The 17,072-nt window shown below is 40.3% G+C and overlaps 1 protein-coding gene across 1 annotated transcript in view; it reads left to right on the forward strand.

Moving 5' to 3' along the window:
• Nucleotides 1–340: 340 nt before the first annotated feature.
• Nucleotides 341–17,072, forward strand: part of gucy1a2 (guanylate cyclase 1, soluble, alpha 2) — a 50,541-nt gene continuing 33,809 nt past the window's right edge. The window contains exons 1-2 of the mRNA XM_034701882.1: nt 341–1,693; nt 16,666–16,727. Of these exons, the coding sequence (XP_034557773.1) occupies nt 1,379–1,693; nt 16,666–16,727 (377 nt within the window). The 5' untranslated portion in view covers nt 341–1,378. The remainder of the gene's footprint in view (nt 1,694–16,665; nt 16,728–17,072) is intronic.

Below are 17,072 nucleotides of genomic sequence, written 5' to 3' on the forward strand. Positions count from 1 at the left end.
ACCCAGCAGATCAAGTGTCCTAACCATAGACTGTCGGCTATATAAAATGAACGTTGTCTCGCTCGGCTCGAAGTGAGGCTGCCACAAAAACTGCTCCCCCTAGTGGCTGGCTGCAGTATAGGACAACAACTCTGTATCCCCTATTCATTTGAATGGGGCTGCAGTCAAACTTAAAAAAAACAAAAAACATGTAGTAGGAATGTTTCTCACATCCGTATGCTGTGGTGATATCCTTCCTTCCTTCCTTCCTTCCTTCCTTCCTTCCTTCCTTCCTTCCTTCCTTCCTTCCTTCCTTCCTTCCTTCCTTCCTTCCTTCCTTAAGCAGAACAGCGTGCTGCTTACTTCACAGCGCGATCTCGGCAGAGCGCTCATCACGGTGCGTGCTGCTGTTGGCTGATCGCGCGCGCTCACTCACTCTCTCACTCACTCTGTTACACGTCTCGTGCACCACCACTGACTCCACAGCCGCGACCAGTTTTCCCGTTGACCCAATGAGACAACAAGACACGAAAGTCAAGGTACCACGGTGAGGGAATCAAAGTGAAAGATGGACGAATGATGACAGCACGGTCAGCTGGCTCACCGACAGACAGGAGATCCGCTGTCGCAGAGTACAGGCAGCAGCAGCAGCAGCAGCCGAGGGAGGAGGAGGAGGACAAGGGACGGAGGAGAGAGCGGAGCAGTCACATCTGCTGTGACTTTGGGGATTTCTCTTCGGCGAGGTGGGGAGGAAAAAGGGAGTCACCACCTTATTCTTTCGGATGCTGAAATTCAGAGTTGACATGTGTCGGAATTACAGTGGGGGGGCATTCTGAGGATTTTGGACACCTTAAGTCAGTTAGTTTGTGACATTTCTTCTGTTAAGGTAACGTGATCTGAAGCATCCTCTGAGAGCGTTTGGTCACCCTGGGCGCAGTGTGGATTTATTTTGGGGGTAAAGGAGGACGGGTTTTTAAGAGGGCTATACCCCCACCTCCTCCTCCCCTTACATAAATGTTTGCGTGCCGTTAGTGCTCTCGTTCTCGGTCGACCCCCCCACCCCATCCCCCACCCCCCTCTTTCCCCCTGAATAGGTTCGCTGAGGCTTACTGGCAGACAGACGCATCGCATACGCACACATAGACACACAGACCTAAACACTTCCACGCGCACGCACGCACACATATATATCTCATATGCATACGTAATTACACAGACAGACCTTACCACCCTCACCCACCTCACCCACCACCAACCCTCTCACCCCCCACTATCTGATGACTCCCCGGCGTAGAGTTGGACGTGGTACGGAACCGACTGTAGCATCATCATCCTCATCCTCAACACCACCACAGTCATCATCACTATCCTCCCCCTCTTCCTCACTACCATCACCACCATGTCCTCGTCGTCGCGCAAGATCTCCTCCGAGTCGTTCAGCAGCTCGGTGGGCTCGGACTGCGGGCTCGAGAGCCCCGGGGGAGACGGAGGGGACGGCGGTGTGGAGGCGGCGGAGGAGAGCCGGGGAGGCTGCCCCTTCTCCTCGTTCCCTTCCTCCCACAGAGCGGCGCTCTGGAACGGCCGCAGCCCCGCCGAGAGGTCGGTGTGCCCCGCGGGTGAGGAGCAGCAAGGACCCCACAAGAGGGTCACAAGGAGGAGACGGGTGAACCTGGACTCGCTTGGAGAGAGCCTAAGGCGACTGACATCACCAATGGTAGGCCTCCAGCCCAGTCTGAAGAGCTTAAAATAACATTTATAGTCATATAGAAAGTTAAAGTGCCATATTTCTGAAGGCATCCTGTCCCATTGACTCCCTGAATGGTCAATAGGAACATTACGCACAGGTGACATTCATGGCGAACTAGTTATAGAGACTAATAGTCTTATAGTTTTGCCTTGAAGTCTATAAGTTGTCTGAACAGTCTCTAAATTATGTTGAAATGTGTTGATTTATCGTACATGTTCAACAATGTGGTGAGATTATTCATCAAATCCATTCCTCTTGTTCCTCAGTAGATTTTTTTTCTCCTGAAAATGTTATATGATGACAACCAGAAGCATTTATTCCTCAGATATCCCCAAAGTTCAGGAGAAACAAAACCTTTAAGACAACATTTACACAACTTCACAAGCTGTGCAATTCCCCCAAATCCAAGACAGTGTTTTTCCCAAAGTCATTACATGATGTGTGCTGGGATGTCTATGAAAAAGCCTTTATCATCCTTCCAATCTGATAGCCTGAATCATCTGGCAGATTATATAATAAATATGTTGTTGCGCGGGAGAGGGAGAAAGAGAGCGAGAGAGAGGGAGAGAAAGATGTCCAGGCGCTGTCTGTGTATATGGAATGATGTGAGGAGTGTGACAAATGAGCCTGTTTCTGTGTCTGTGTGTCTCGGTTGTAATACAGGCTCTAATGCAATAAAGCAGTTATTAGAACCGAGCACAATTTTGATAGATGGGGTATGATTAGGGCATTTGTTATTGCATAGTGCTATGTTATGGTACATCAGTTTGGAATTTGATTAAATCATCTGTAATTTGGCCTGCGTTATGTAGCTAGACAACAATAACAAACATCAATAATTAGAAAGACAGATGCTAGATATGTAGAGGATATTAAGTTGAATGGAGATAGTGTAAAACTCCTCTAGTCAACTTTCTATTTATTCTGTCTTCCTTTCATAAATTTATTCACAGTGTCACATAGTCTAAACTTCAATTTATGATTCTGCCCCTGGGACATATTGCATGGTAGCCTTAAATTAAAAGCTGGTTTTGAACTGGATTGACAGAGACAACAGACAGCACTAAGCTCCTTCATACTACCAAAGATAGTAAAGATGTCACAGAGGCGGAAGATCTGACCTAGTTTAGTCCCAAATATCTTCCTGGCGAGATTTCCTGCAAATATTCATACACACTTGAATACAGTCAAATATGGAAAAATGTGACTCCCGTGCCAAGAGGAAATAGTCTGAAATATCAAGCAAACTTTATGAAGTAGCCTTGGAAATAAGACATAGATCGACAGACACATGCAGAGTATGTATGGCTGTGTTTAAAATAATACTAATTATAATAATACATGTTATTTAAAGTTGCCTTTCTAAGCAATCAAGGTCACCGTACAGGGCAGTTTAAAAAAGAACATTATAAAAATTAGGCTGATAAAATCGACAAGGTATGATACAGTGTAAATAGTAAGTACAAATAAAATGAACAGGATACGATACAGTGAGTGAGGAAGGGTAATCAGAGTGAATATGACAGTTTTAAAAGATGTGTTTTGAAAATGGAAAGAGAATTGATGATGAGTTCCAGAGCGGCTGAAGGCTCTGGACCCCATGGTGGTCAAGTGGACGGGTGGTGTAGTGAGGTGAATGGAAGAAGAAGACCTGAGAGTGCGGCTGGAGAGGTTTAGAGAGGTATGGAGGAGCAGAATCTTGAAATTGATGGAAGTTCTGACCGGTAACCTGTGAAGCTGCTGAAGGACATGAATGATGATTAATGTACACAGTTCTGATGATGATACGAGCTGCAGAGTTCTGGACCAGAACTTAAAATGACAAACGAGAAGAAAAATAACAAATTGATTTGAATTCCTTTTATTGTCTGATAGCTGCTGTGAGCTAGTTTTAGAATGTGATTTCTAAAGCACACAATATTTGAACCCAGGATGCCACAGTGAGATTTTTACCCACCATTTCTTAAACTCATGACAACACAGGTGTTGTTGTCCTTTCGAGAGGAGATTTAGTGATGAAGCTGAAAATCTTTAGTGTTGCTCTGATCTTGCTGGTTGACTTTTTGTACTCACTTGACATGTAGTGCTGTTTAAGTACTGGAGCACACCTGTGACATTAAAGTGGTAGCTCAGTTTGATGGTGATGTATTCTTTCTTTAAGTTTTGATACATTAGTCATCTGTAATGACCACATGATCTAAGGTTGAGATGACTTCATTCATGAATAAAAATACTTTATTTATTAATCCCCATGAGGGAAATTCACTTTTTCACTTCTGTTCTTTTTTGATCATGCTACACACAACACACACACATAGTTTGATATACAATCATGCACAAACATGCTATGGACATGCACTTAGGAGCATAGACTGTATAATGGACGTAGTATCCGTGATGTCACCCATCTGTTCCTGAGCGCTGTTTTGAAGACAATGGTCGGTGGGAGCCATGTTGGAAATGCTGAACACATCAAAAAGAGTGTGACAAGAGCCTCCTAGCCAACAGCTATGTTTTCCCGCTGGTCAATCAAGTCATTCATGTCCTTATTTGGGCAAAAACTTGTAATCTTAATACATCATGAGTTAGAAAAAAATTCACCCCCCGCAAAGTGTGTGCCGATAGAGAAATTAGCTACGTAGACTAAAGCAGTTTTTTGAGCCAGGCTGTAAACATGTTTATTAATGCTGGAAATATCGTCTTTTTCTGAATTGGTGTGTTTGTGGTTTCCGCAAGCGGCAACCTCTGGTCTAAAATATGAGTCCAATGCGGAAGTACGAAAAACTGCAGTTCATCAAGGATTCGCTTGAGGCTGGCTCTGGAAGTACCAGAAACCACATACACATGAATGGGAAAAAGACAATCTTTACAGCAGAAATAAACATGTTTACAGCCTGGTACAAAAGACGAGTGTAGTGAATAGCTCATTTCTTGATCCGCACAAACTGTGGGGGGGGGGGAGAGATTTTTTTCTAAAGCGGCAATTTCGAAGATATTGAGATTAAAAGGCTTCCAAGAGGCACAGCTGACTGCTGGAACACTGTAGCTGTTTACTAGGAAGCTCAAACTCTGCCTCTTTACACCACAATCACTCGACAAAAGCAACATGGCTCCCGCCGACGGTTGGCCTCAGAGCAGTGCTTCAGAAACAGATGGTCGACGTCACGAATACTACATCCATATTTTATACAGTTTATGGGTTTCTGGTATTTCTGCAGCCAGCCTCAAGCGGACTCTCGCTGAATTGCAGTTTATAACACTTCCACATGGGCTTCATATTTTGAGACCGGAGGTTGCCTTGCTTAGGAGTGATGTCAGAGTGAGGGGGCTGCCATCAACCAGTGCCACTCGAGCAGTTGGGGGTTCAGTGCCTTGCTAAAGGGCACCCCAGAATTGCCCAGGCAAATGGACCAGCATCCCTCCAGCCACCAGTCCACTTGCCAAACTTTTGTCCATACTTGGACTTCAATCCGCAACCCTCCGGTTCCCAAGTCCCTATGGACTGAGCTACTGCCGCCCCAAATAGTTCATCATGTTAAGAATCTATTGCTGCTGTCAGCCAATTATCAAAAAATAGTAGTGTGATAGCATAGGAGTAGCAGTTTGTTGCACTAAACAGTATAAAGTTAGTAATATGGGCAAATGATGCAGAGCAAATGAAACAGCACATAATGTTTTGTTCGCTTCTACTTTCTCTGGCAACACATCTCCAGTACTGATTGGAAACTGAAATGCTCGGAAAATCTTAATGACTCAAAACCACTTTATTCATGGTTATTATAATATTTTATATAAACACATTTGAAAATGTATGACAACATAGGAGTGAGATACATGAAAAAAAACTTGATAGGGTTTACTCTTTTTTTGTGATCAATTGTTTATTGTTTATTTTGTGTTACAGTGGCTTTGACATTGCAAGGAAAAAAAAAAAATTGTAATATAATAATAATAATAAATTTAAAAATAAATAAATAAAAAATGTATTGGTAAAATATAATTATAATAGTAACAACAATAATCAATTATTAATCATGACGACATTGATAGTAAACTAAGAAAAGTAAATATATAAATAAAATTCCAATCCCTCCCCCATCTTGGTATCCCATTAACAGTCTGTACATAGACTTAAACAATCACAATCACAATGTGTGATAGGATTTACTCTTGAAAAAAATGTAGTACAACCTTTACACCAGCTTTGGCCAGTTTCCTCTGTAACATTGTAAGTTCAACATTTTAGCTAAAAAGTGTTTACTTTCCATCTAACGTTAACAGAGTAACGAGGAGATCTCACCTGTAGAGTAATGTTAGACCTGTATTTACTTACTTTACGACATTGAAACAGGTCTACTATATTATTGAGAAAACACAGCTTTCATCAAATTGAATACATTTGAACTGTCTGCAATTTGTCACTGGGATTGTAGCACACCATACATCAGAGAAAGATTTGAAAGGTTGGTTGTAGTTTAATATGGGCTGTATTTTGGTGAAGTGGGGTGTTATTTCTCAGCAGTAATGGCGGCAATCAGGCACTTGTTTTTGCTGTGATTCTTTTGCATCGATAATGGTACAAAATGATACGTAAATCATCTCTTAGTTTGTATCTTTTTAATAATTGTTTATCGGAAGTCTCATTCAAAGAAAACAATCAGCTACAACCTAATGATAGAATTAAAAACAACAAGTGATCCTCATTACTCAATCAGCCTGTCAACTTGCTTCTAATTCAGGAGCTTTAAACTCCTGTGGGTTCTTCTAGCTCTATTTATGTTTGTTCTTCACATAAGAGGCACTGCTGTATTTTCATCAGACTACAGGAGGTCGTTTGAATGCTTTTCTTTAAATTGCATATTCTCAGACCCTGTGGTCCAGTTCATTGGAGAAACAGATGATGCAGAGAAACCTACAGCAAGGATTGTCAGCCATTTTTGGCTGCACAGGCACAACCTTGCAGAATAATGAAATTCAACAGCACAGCTAAAAATGTGAAGTTGGTGTATGTTGGAGAGGACCACTGAGAGCCAACTTCAGTTCTCAGCTGCAGCTCTCACTGATGCTGATCTTTAATAGATCTGTGAAAAATATTGAGCAGAGTGACCACTTACAAAATGGTTTGCATAACAGTGATGATAATGTCTGGCATTTACATGGTACATGGCAACTAGCTTTTTCTGTTTGTGTTTGTTATCCTTTTAGCAAAATTACAGTTATCAATCCAGCATCAACCCAGCCTGTCTTTTAATCAAAGTATGTCATTCTGGCGCCATGCTTGGGTCACAGGGGCAGGCGGAGGGACCGAGGTCTTTTTCTCTGCCAAACATAGAGGAGGTTTCAGGTTTTCTCACCTTCCCCGTACACAATTATCAACACTGCCATCAAAAATGTTGATTGCTGTTGTAAGTAAGACCACACAGCAGCAAAGTAGCCAATAGCCAGTTAACACACACACACATACACACACACACACACACACACACACACACACACACACACACACACACACACACACACACACAGTGGCTGCGTGCAGTGGCAGTGCCTGTTGTTGACTGCAATGGACCGTGACGTAGAGAACAGAGCATGCTCTCTGTGGTTGTCTTCACCCTGACCACACTGACCTAGAAGCTACAACTCAAACACACACACACACACACACACACACACGCTCACACACGCACACTCACATTTACATTTGTGCAAACAGTCATTTTCTATCTCCCCCTCTCTCCCTCTCCCTCTCCCGCTTTCGTGTAATCACATGGAAGGTGGCCATTAGCTTAGTGACCCATGACGTTGATCAAAAGGCCACAAAGAGTGTTGGCCACAAATATGAAAAGTGTCAGACAAGTGTGTGAGTGTGCTAATGTGAGTACTCTGGTACACCCACATCCTAAATCCATGGTCACATCTACTCCACCAGGAAGTAGTGTTACGAAAAGAAAAAGGGACTTTGGTTTTAGCAGATTGTTCTTTGTGCTGCGTGTGTGTGTGTGTTCACACATCGTCTCTACATGGATACTTCTCTACACTGCTTTGTAGTAGCAACCTACTGATGGCATCTAATCGACTTTCCAGAAAGGGTGCTAGTTTCTTCAATTTTAATATGCTGATGTTTGAATTCTCCAGTGATTTCATTTAAAAAAATATATATATAGTGATCCATAACACTGGATCTTGATGCTGTTAAGCGGTACTTCTTGTGGAGGCAGTTGAGCTTGTGCAGCACTTGGGTCCATGTTAAATTTTCCCAAGGGGACAATAAAGTGTATCGTATCGTATCGTATCGTATCGTATCCAAACATATCACATTGTATTGTATCTTGTGGTATTCTATCTTATTGTATCGTATCCTATTGTATCATGTCATATTGTATCGTATTCTATCTTATCGTATTGTGTCGTATCATATCGTATCATATCATATTTTATGGAATCTTATCGTATCGTATCTATTGTATCGCATCGTTTCGTATCATATCATATCGTATCGCATCGTATCGTATTCTATCGCATCATATTCTATCGCATCTTATTCTATCGTATCGTATCGAATCATATCACATCGTATCGTATTCTATCGCATTGTATTGTATTCTATCGTATCGCATCGTATTCTATCGTATCGTATCACATCGTATTCTATCGTATCAAATCATATCACATCGTATCGTATTCTATCGCATCGTATCGAATCATATTCTATCGTATCGTATTCTATCGTATTGCATCGTATTGCATCGTATCGAATCATATCACATCGTATCGTATTCTATCGTATCGTATCGTATTCTATCGTATCGTATCGCATCGTATCGAATCAATTCACATCGTATCGTATCTATCGTATCGTATCGTATCATATCATATCGTATCACATTGTATCGTATTCTATCGCATCATATTCTATCGCATCTTATTATATCGCATCGTATCGTATCGAATCATATCACATCGTATCGTATTCTATCGCATCGTATCGTATTCTATCGTATCGCATCGTATTCTATCGTATTCTATCGTATCGTATTGCATCGTATCGTATTCTATCGTATCGCATCGTATTCTATCGTATTCTATCGTATTCTATCGTATCGTATCGCATCGTATCAAATCACATCATATCGTATTCTATCGCATCGTATCGCATCGTATCGTATTCTATCGTATCGTATTGTATCGTATTGTATCGTATCGCATCGTATTGTATTCTATCGTATTGTATTCTATCGTATTGTATTCTAGCGTATTGTATCGTATCGCATCGTATCGAATCATATCACATCGTATCGTATTCTATCGTATCGTATCGTATTGCATCGTATCGTATTCTATCGTATCGTATCGCATCGTATCGTATCGCATCGTATCGTATCGCATCGTATCGTATTGTATCGTATCGCATCGTATCGTATTCTATTGTATCGCATTGTATCGTATCGTATTCTATCGCATCGTATCGTATTCTATCATATCGTATTCCATCATATCGTGTTCTATCATATCGTATCGTATTCTATCGTATTCTATCGCATGGCATTGTATCGTATTCTATCATATCGTATCGTATCGTATTCTATCATATCGTATTGTATCGTATTCTATCGCATCATATTCTATCGCATCTTATTATATCGCATCGTATCGTATCGAATCATATCACATCGTATCGTATTCTATCGCATCGTATCGTATTCTATTGTATCGCATCGTATTCTATCGTATTCTATCGTATCGTATCGCATCGTATCAAATCACATCATATCGTATTCTATCGCATCGTATCGTATTCTAGCGTATCGTATCGTATTGTATCGTATTGTATCGTATCGCATCGTATTGTATTCTATCGTATTGTATTCTATCGTATTGTATTCTAGCGTATTGTATCGTATCGCATCGTATCGAATCATATCACATCGTATCGTATTCTATCGTATCGTATCGTATCGTATCGCATCGTATCGTATTCTATCGTATCGCATCGTATTCTATCGTATTCTATCGTATCGTATCGCATCGTATCAAATCACATCATATCGTATTCTATCGCATCGTATCGCATCGTATCGTATTCTAGCGTATCGTATCGTATTGTATCGTATTGTATCGTATCGCATCGTATTGTATTCTATCGTATTGTATTCTATCGTATTGTATTCTAGCGTATTGTATCGTATCGCATCGTATCGAATCATATCACATCGTATCGTATTCTATCGTATCGTATCGTATCGTATCGCATCGTATCGTATTCTATCGTATCGTATCGCATCGTATCGTATCGCATCGTATCGTATTGTATCGTATCGCATCGTATCGTATTCTATTGTATCGCATTGTATCGTATCGTATTCTATCGCATCGTATCGTATTCTATCATATCGTATTCCATCATATCGTGTTCTATCATATCGTATCGTATTCTATCGTATTCTATCGCATGGCATTGTATCGTATTCTATCATATCGTATCGTATCGTATTCTATCATATCGTATTGTATCGTATTCTATCGCATCATATTCTATCGCATCTTATTATATCGCATCGTATCGTATCGAATCATATCACATCGTATCGTATTCTATCGCATCGTATCGTATTCTATTGTATCGCATCGTATTCTATCGTATTCTATCGTATCGTATCGCATCGTATCAAATCACATCATATCGTATTCTATCGCATCGTATCGTATTCTAGCGTATCGTATCGTATTGTATCGTATTGTATCGTATCGCATCGTATTGTATTCTATCGTATTGTATTCTATCGTATTGTATTCTAGCGTATTGTATCGTATCGCATCGTATCGAATCATATCACATCGTATCGTATTCTATCGTATCGTATCGTATCGCATCGTATCGTATTCTATCGTATCGTATCGCATCGTATCGTATCGCATCGTATCGTATTGTATCGTATCGCATTGTATCGTATTCTATTGTATCGCATTGTATCGTATCGTATTCTATCGCATCGTATCGTATTCTATCATATCGTATTCCATCATATCGTGTTCTATCATATCGTATCGTATTCTATCGTATTCTATCGCATGGCATTGTATCGTATTCTATCATATCGTATCGTATTGTATTCTATCATATCGTATCACATTGTATCGTATTCTATCGCATCATATTCTATCGCATCTTATTATATCGCATCGTATCGTATCGAATCATATCACATCGTATCGTATTCTATCGCATCGTATCGAATCATATCACATCGTATCATATTCTATCGCATCGTATCGTATTCTATCGCATCGCATCGTATTCTATCGTATTCTATCGTATCGTATCGCATCGTATCAAATCATATCACATCATATCGTATCGCATCGTATCGTATTCTATTGTATCGCATTGTATTCTATTGTATCGCATCGTATTCTATTGTATCGCATTGTATCGTATCGTATTCTATCGCATCGTATCGTATTCTATCATATCGTGTTCTATCATATCGTATCGTATTCTATCGTATTCTATCGTATCGCATCGCATCATATCGTATCCTATCACATCGTATCATATCGTATCGTATTCTATCACATCGTATCATATTCTATCGCATCGTATGGTATTCTAACATATCGTATCGCATCGTATCAAATCATATCACATTGTATCGTATTATATCGTATCGTATCGTATTCTATCGCATCGTATCGTATTCTATCGTATCGTATCGCATCGTATCAAATCATATCACATTGTATCGTATTATATCGTATCGTATCGTATTCTATCGCATCGTATTGTATCCCTATCGTACCGTATTCTATCGTACCGTATTCTATCGTATCATATCGCATCTTATAGCATCTTATAGCATCGTATCATATTATATTGTATCGTATCGTATCGTATCGGATCATATTTCATCGTATCGTATTATATCGTATCTTATCGTATTCTATCGCATCTTATCGTATTCTGTCGTATCGTATTGTATCGTATCGCATCATATCGCATCTTATAGCATCTTATAGCATCGTATCATATTATATTGTATCGTATTGCATCGTATCGGATCATATTTCATCGTATCGCATCATATTCTATTGCATCGTATCATATCATATTGTATCGCATCGTATTGCATCGTACCTTGTCCTTTTGTGTTTCCCCCAAAAAAGTCAATGAAAAATTCCACTGTAGTTTTGGAAGCTCATCAATTGTCTCTTATAAAAAAAGAAGCCCTTTTAACTCAAAATACTAAGGTAACTGAATGTGAGACATTTTGTTTGGCACTAATTGCACAAGGTAGTGATGATATATAAATATCTCCCCTCTATAACTCAATTATACTGTCTATGCCAAAAAAAAGGAAAAACTCGCAATGAATTATGAGGTCTGGAACAACTCTACTTGCTTACAAATTAGACTGATGTAATGAAACCGCCACACCTTTAAGATTGATTGGAGCGTTTGTCATCTTTAGTAGACCCTTGTTATTGACACTGAGGAAGGCAATAAGGGAAGCCAGATTTGTCTCTCCGCTGAGATGCACAATGACTCACAATGTCATTGTCATTAGGATGTGAACAAACATACAGCAAACCATGAAACTTCCAATAAAGGCCTATCTAAATCAGAGGCAGGATCCCTTCTAGTTCAGGATGTGACTCCATGTTTTGACAAATATGAAGCACCGGATCATTTTACCTTCACTGAAACACAACACGCCATATTTACTGATTGCCATAGCAGCATGGAGGAAACAGGGGGACCTGAATTCTGTCAGCCTGTCAAGTTTGCTTAACAAAAGCAGCAGGAAAGCACTTCTTCATTGATTTTTAAGAGATTGAGAGGAAACATAAAGCTGAACTTCAACTCCTGTTCAAGAAAGACAGTAAGAAATGCAATCGCAGGGTGATGGAAGGAAGAGGCTTAATGATATGTGTGAGTAAATCCACAAAGCGTAATTATGTCATCAATCGGCATTACTGTCTCCCACAAGCTGATCAAGAAGAAGGCAAAAGAAATGTATGTCCCAGTAAGTGACTGAGGGCTAAAGCAAAAGTTTTGTTCTAGACTATTAATGCCTGTCCCAAATAAAAGCAGGATGACTCTATAGATTGAAACACATAAAAGCCTTGGTTTCTAATTGAAGTTTTAAGCTAATGAATACTTAGAAAATGTTAACTTTTTACTTGTTGTCAGCTAGCCGTCAGCTACCCATAGATTAATTGGTGTCAAATTGGTGGCGACAGCGAGGTTAGCTAGCATGTGGTTGTAAAAGGAGAAAGGAGCAAGAAAAATGTGGATGAGGACACAGAACTCTGTCTTTTTGGATATATTTTGGATATAGGAAGCATACTCTACTAAGTAGAACATGAAGGATTTACAAACCGTGATGTTGTAGCTATCCTGCAAAGACAGGTTCTTTAACATACATTTCTTTTATAACGTTGAACAATATTATGCACATCACAGATATTTCTTAAATTTTGCAGGCCTTTTAGAAATGCACGAAAAGTCTCCATGCAGTATTAAATAGTATATGTTACAGTTAAGTAGGTTTAAATTATAGCCATGTCCCAAAGTAGCCCAGACCTAACCTGTTAAATGTGTAACTTGATTGGTTAATTTAAGTACTATCTCCAAAGGGACTCCTATTTAGAGCACATTTTCATTATACTAAAACTGTTTGTGGCAAATTTACACTGAAGTGTTTTGGTCAGGAGATGATATTGGACCCTGACTAGGGATGCGAGTATTTTCCATGATCGATCTTTGGAAATGTTAACAATCAATTATCGATTAATCATTAAAAAGAAAAAGTAGATGTTTTCCATGTCAAAAACAATGCCAGCTGTCCGCAACACCTTTAGTCAGCTGATTCACATCGAAGCTTTAAACTTAAAACACATCCCTAACCCTGACACTATAGTAAACCGCTCAAACCACACCACAACACTATTCTGCACAGGCAGATTGCAACAGAACTGTTATCTTTGTATATGTGCTTTATTACTTGCCTTCCCCCTGACAGCGAGGCCTGATGTGCCTCATGCTGGTTCTATCTGCCGGGTCTCATCTGTTGTGCGGGTTTCTATTTTCCTAAGTAGTGGTGGCAGCTCTCCGACTGTGCTGAAGCACCAGTACCCGCTGCTCTGTGACCATACACTTCACCAGTTCATGTGGATGTTAATTTGTAGGTGGAAGATGCATTTAGAGGAGGCAAGAGGGAGCTGGTCTGTTGTACGCTTGTTTGTGTTGGAGGGAATCAGAGCTACACAGTGAGGGCAGGTTCACATACAGCAGAGAGAAGTATGCCTGAACTTCACAGCGAGAAAAAAAAGCAATGCAGAGCAACAGAGCAAGAGGAATGGAGTGAGTATTGGTGAGATTCTGCTCCCCTCCCAAGGTAAAGAAATAGAGCAAACAAGAGAGATGGAGCAGTTTGAATAAAGAACGACAAGAAAAAAGAGAAGGAGAGGGATGAGATTGAAGGGAAGGGAAGAGTGCGTCTGAAACTCTCAAGCTGCATTTTTGGTGGACATACTGTATAGATAGATAGATAGATAGATAGATAGATAGAGAGAGAGAGAGAGAGAGAGAGAGAGAGAGAGAGAGAGAGAGAGAGAGAGAGAGAGAGAGAGAGAGAGAGACAGACAGACAGACAGACAGACAGACAGACATATATAGATATATATATATATATTTTTTTTTAAATAAAATAAAAATAATAGTAATAATGACAAGGTGAATATAAAATGAAATAAAATAAAGTATAGTAAATATAACAGATGCATTATATACGCTTCTATACTTCTATCTCATGACTCAATAGTAAGGTGTGTTATTGCACGGATAAAATTGCACCAGGTTTTTATGAGCATGCACAGTATGAAAAGCACAAATAGAACAATTCAAATATGAGAAGTTTACAGTCAGTTTGTGGGTGTGAATCATAGATAATGACCCGGGATCATGGATAATGACCAGGGAATATGATTAAATTCTCTCTGTGTTAACATGGAGATTGATGTGTGATAGGATATCAACTTGTGTATACAGTAAACATGCAATAACTAAATGACTAAACACATATAGGCAATTGCTGATAACAGCTAGTGCCTATATTTGCTTAGTCATTTAGTGTGTATGCTGTAATGTGCATTTTCCTTCATGGTAAATGAGTAGCTGAATCAAGGACACAGTGAGAAAGGGCTCTGAGAAAACACAATTTTTGTTCTTGACAAATACACTAGCATGAAGCCATGTCTCCACAGCTAATTTTAAGTTTCCTGTTGTTGCTAAGGCTCGAGAACATATGAATACACACATTCATTCATACTGAACCATTCGGGTGCAGCACTTCTGTTTCTTTGCAGATGCATACCAAAATGGTTCAGCGCAAAACTAAAGGCAAATCAAATCCAAGGTCCACACATCGACTGGGAACTAGTCCACATACAGAACACTGGTGTAGCTCATCATTTAGGCTTTGTGAATGTGAACACAATTTATGGTTTCAGTAAAAGGCTTTCTCAAGATGTCACCTCAAAACACTGATTTTTTTACTTATATTTGTAGTCAGTCTTGTGCCTTGAACTCAAACAGTGTTTACCTGTGATCATCGATGTGTGTGTCAGTGAGTAGCGGAAGAAGCAGAACGGATTGGAGAGTGTACTCATAGAGTCTCTCGGGATAAAAATACATGTCAAGCCTCTTGTGGGGCCTTAGAAAACAAAACTGAAATAGGCCGCTAGTTAGCAGCCTTGTCATGAAGTCTTGATCCTGAAAACCCGGTTTCAGCAAGGTAGCTGACTTCCAGTGAAGTAAATAGTGGTGCATGTCGTTCCTTTGTGTGCATTTGTGTTCATATGTTTGTGTGTGTTAGCCTGACTTTATGAAGCTCCAACATGCAGACAGCTGAGCAGCACGAGACAGAAGCTGCAGCTGCACCAAAAACATGGAATAGATTTAGTATATTCTGTTGCATTTGTTTCCCCTACTGTTTAAAAAATGTACTGAACTGAGACTTCATAACTGATTATTATACATAAAAATAAAGAGACACACACACACACACACACACACACATACACACACACACGAACACACACGCACACACACACACTCTGTAAGCCTCTTAAGTTCGAATCCCTAGCAACTGACATTCATTCAGATATTTTCTTAATACACACACACATCTCTCGTGTCTCGCTGTCTAACCTTTTTGCTCTACAACTCCTCAACTCAATAGCCTCTATCTCCCTCTCTTCCCTCTGTGTCTTTTTGCCCACACACAAACACTCACACACACACACACACACACACACACACACACACACACACACACACACACACACACACACACACACACACACACACACACACACACACACACACACACAAGCACACAAAATCATTCCCGTATTTGTCCGGAGTGGGCGGCAGCCTCAGATTGACCTCTCCAGCTGGCACACTGTGTTCTAGCATTGTCACTACAGCGTTGCATTCAAGCTGCATCACAGATAATCACCTCGGGTCCGCCCTCTAAAGCTTAGGCTGTCAGAAACACAAAATATGCCGGCTTTGCATCCACAAACACGGACAATTCGGAAGTGTAAAGGCAGAGGTTATGTTGGCCTTTTTCAAACATTGCAGACCTTTGACGAAAGAAAACATTTAAAACAAAGTACGACAAACATCTGGTTGGAAATATATGTCAATTTTCTGTGTAAATGGCCTTACGTAACAGTGTCTTTGCTGCAGTGTCAACTCAGGTCATGCTTTGGCAAGGTTTTTAGTATGCAGAGATAGTCCAGGTGTTCAGTGAAAATGTGAAATACTGTAGTATTTAATCCAGTCCCAAACCAAGGCTCTCACTAATGCCAGAAGAAAGATCACACATACCATTACATGGGTGCTTGTCTAATATATTCCCTTTTTCTCCTCACAGACACAGACTGTTCAGGAGGCTCTACAAAGAACTCTCCAGTACTACAGACAACAAGAGATCAGGTACAACAGACTTTCTCACTTGCTGCTTCTTTTTCTGACCCTGGTGCTCTTATATCAATCTCCACACTCGCTTGCTGTCAACCCCCTGTCTTCTCATAGCAGCCCCAGCACTCGTTTTGAACCCCTTTGCCTTTATTTTTCTCACTTCTCTGTCTTGTCCCTCTTATATACACGCAGACACACACACACACACACACACACACACACACACACACACACACACACACACACACACACACACACACACACACACACACACACACACACACACACACACACACACCAGCTCAGACTCTCTCAGCCTCTCACTGTCCATGCTACCCCTTATTCTCTCTTACATTCTCT

The sequence above is a fragment of the Notolabrus celidotus genome, chromosome 14, assembly GCF_009762535.1.
Source record: "Notolabrus celidotus isolate fNotCel1 chromosome 14, fNotCel1.pri, whole genome shotgun sequence".
In the NCBI taxonomy this organism is placed as follows: Eukaryota; Metazoa; Chordata; class Actinopteri; order Labriformes; family Labridae; genus Notolabrus; species Notolabrus celidotus.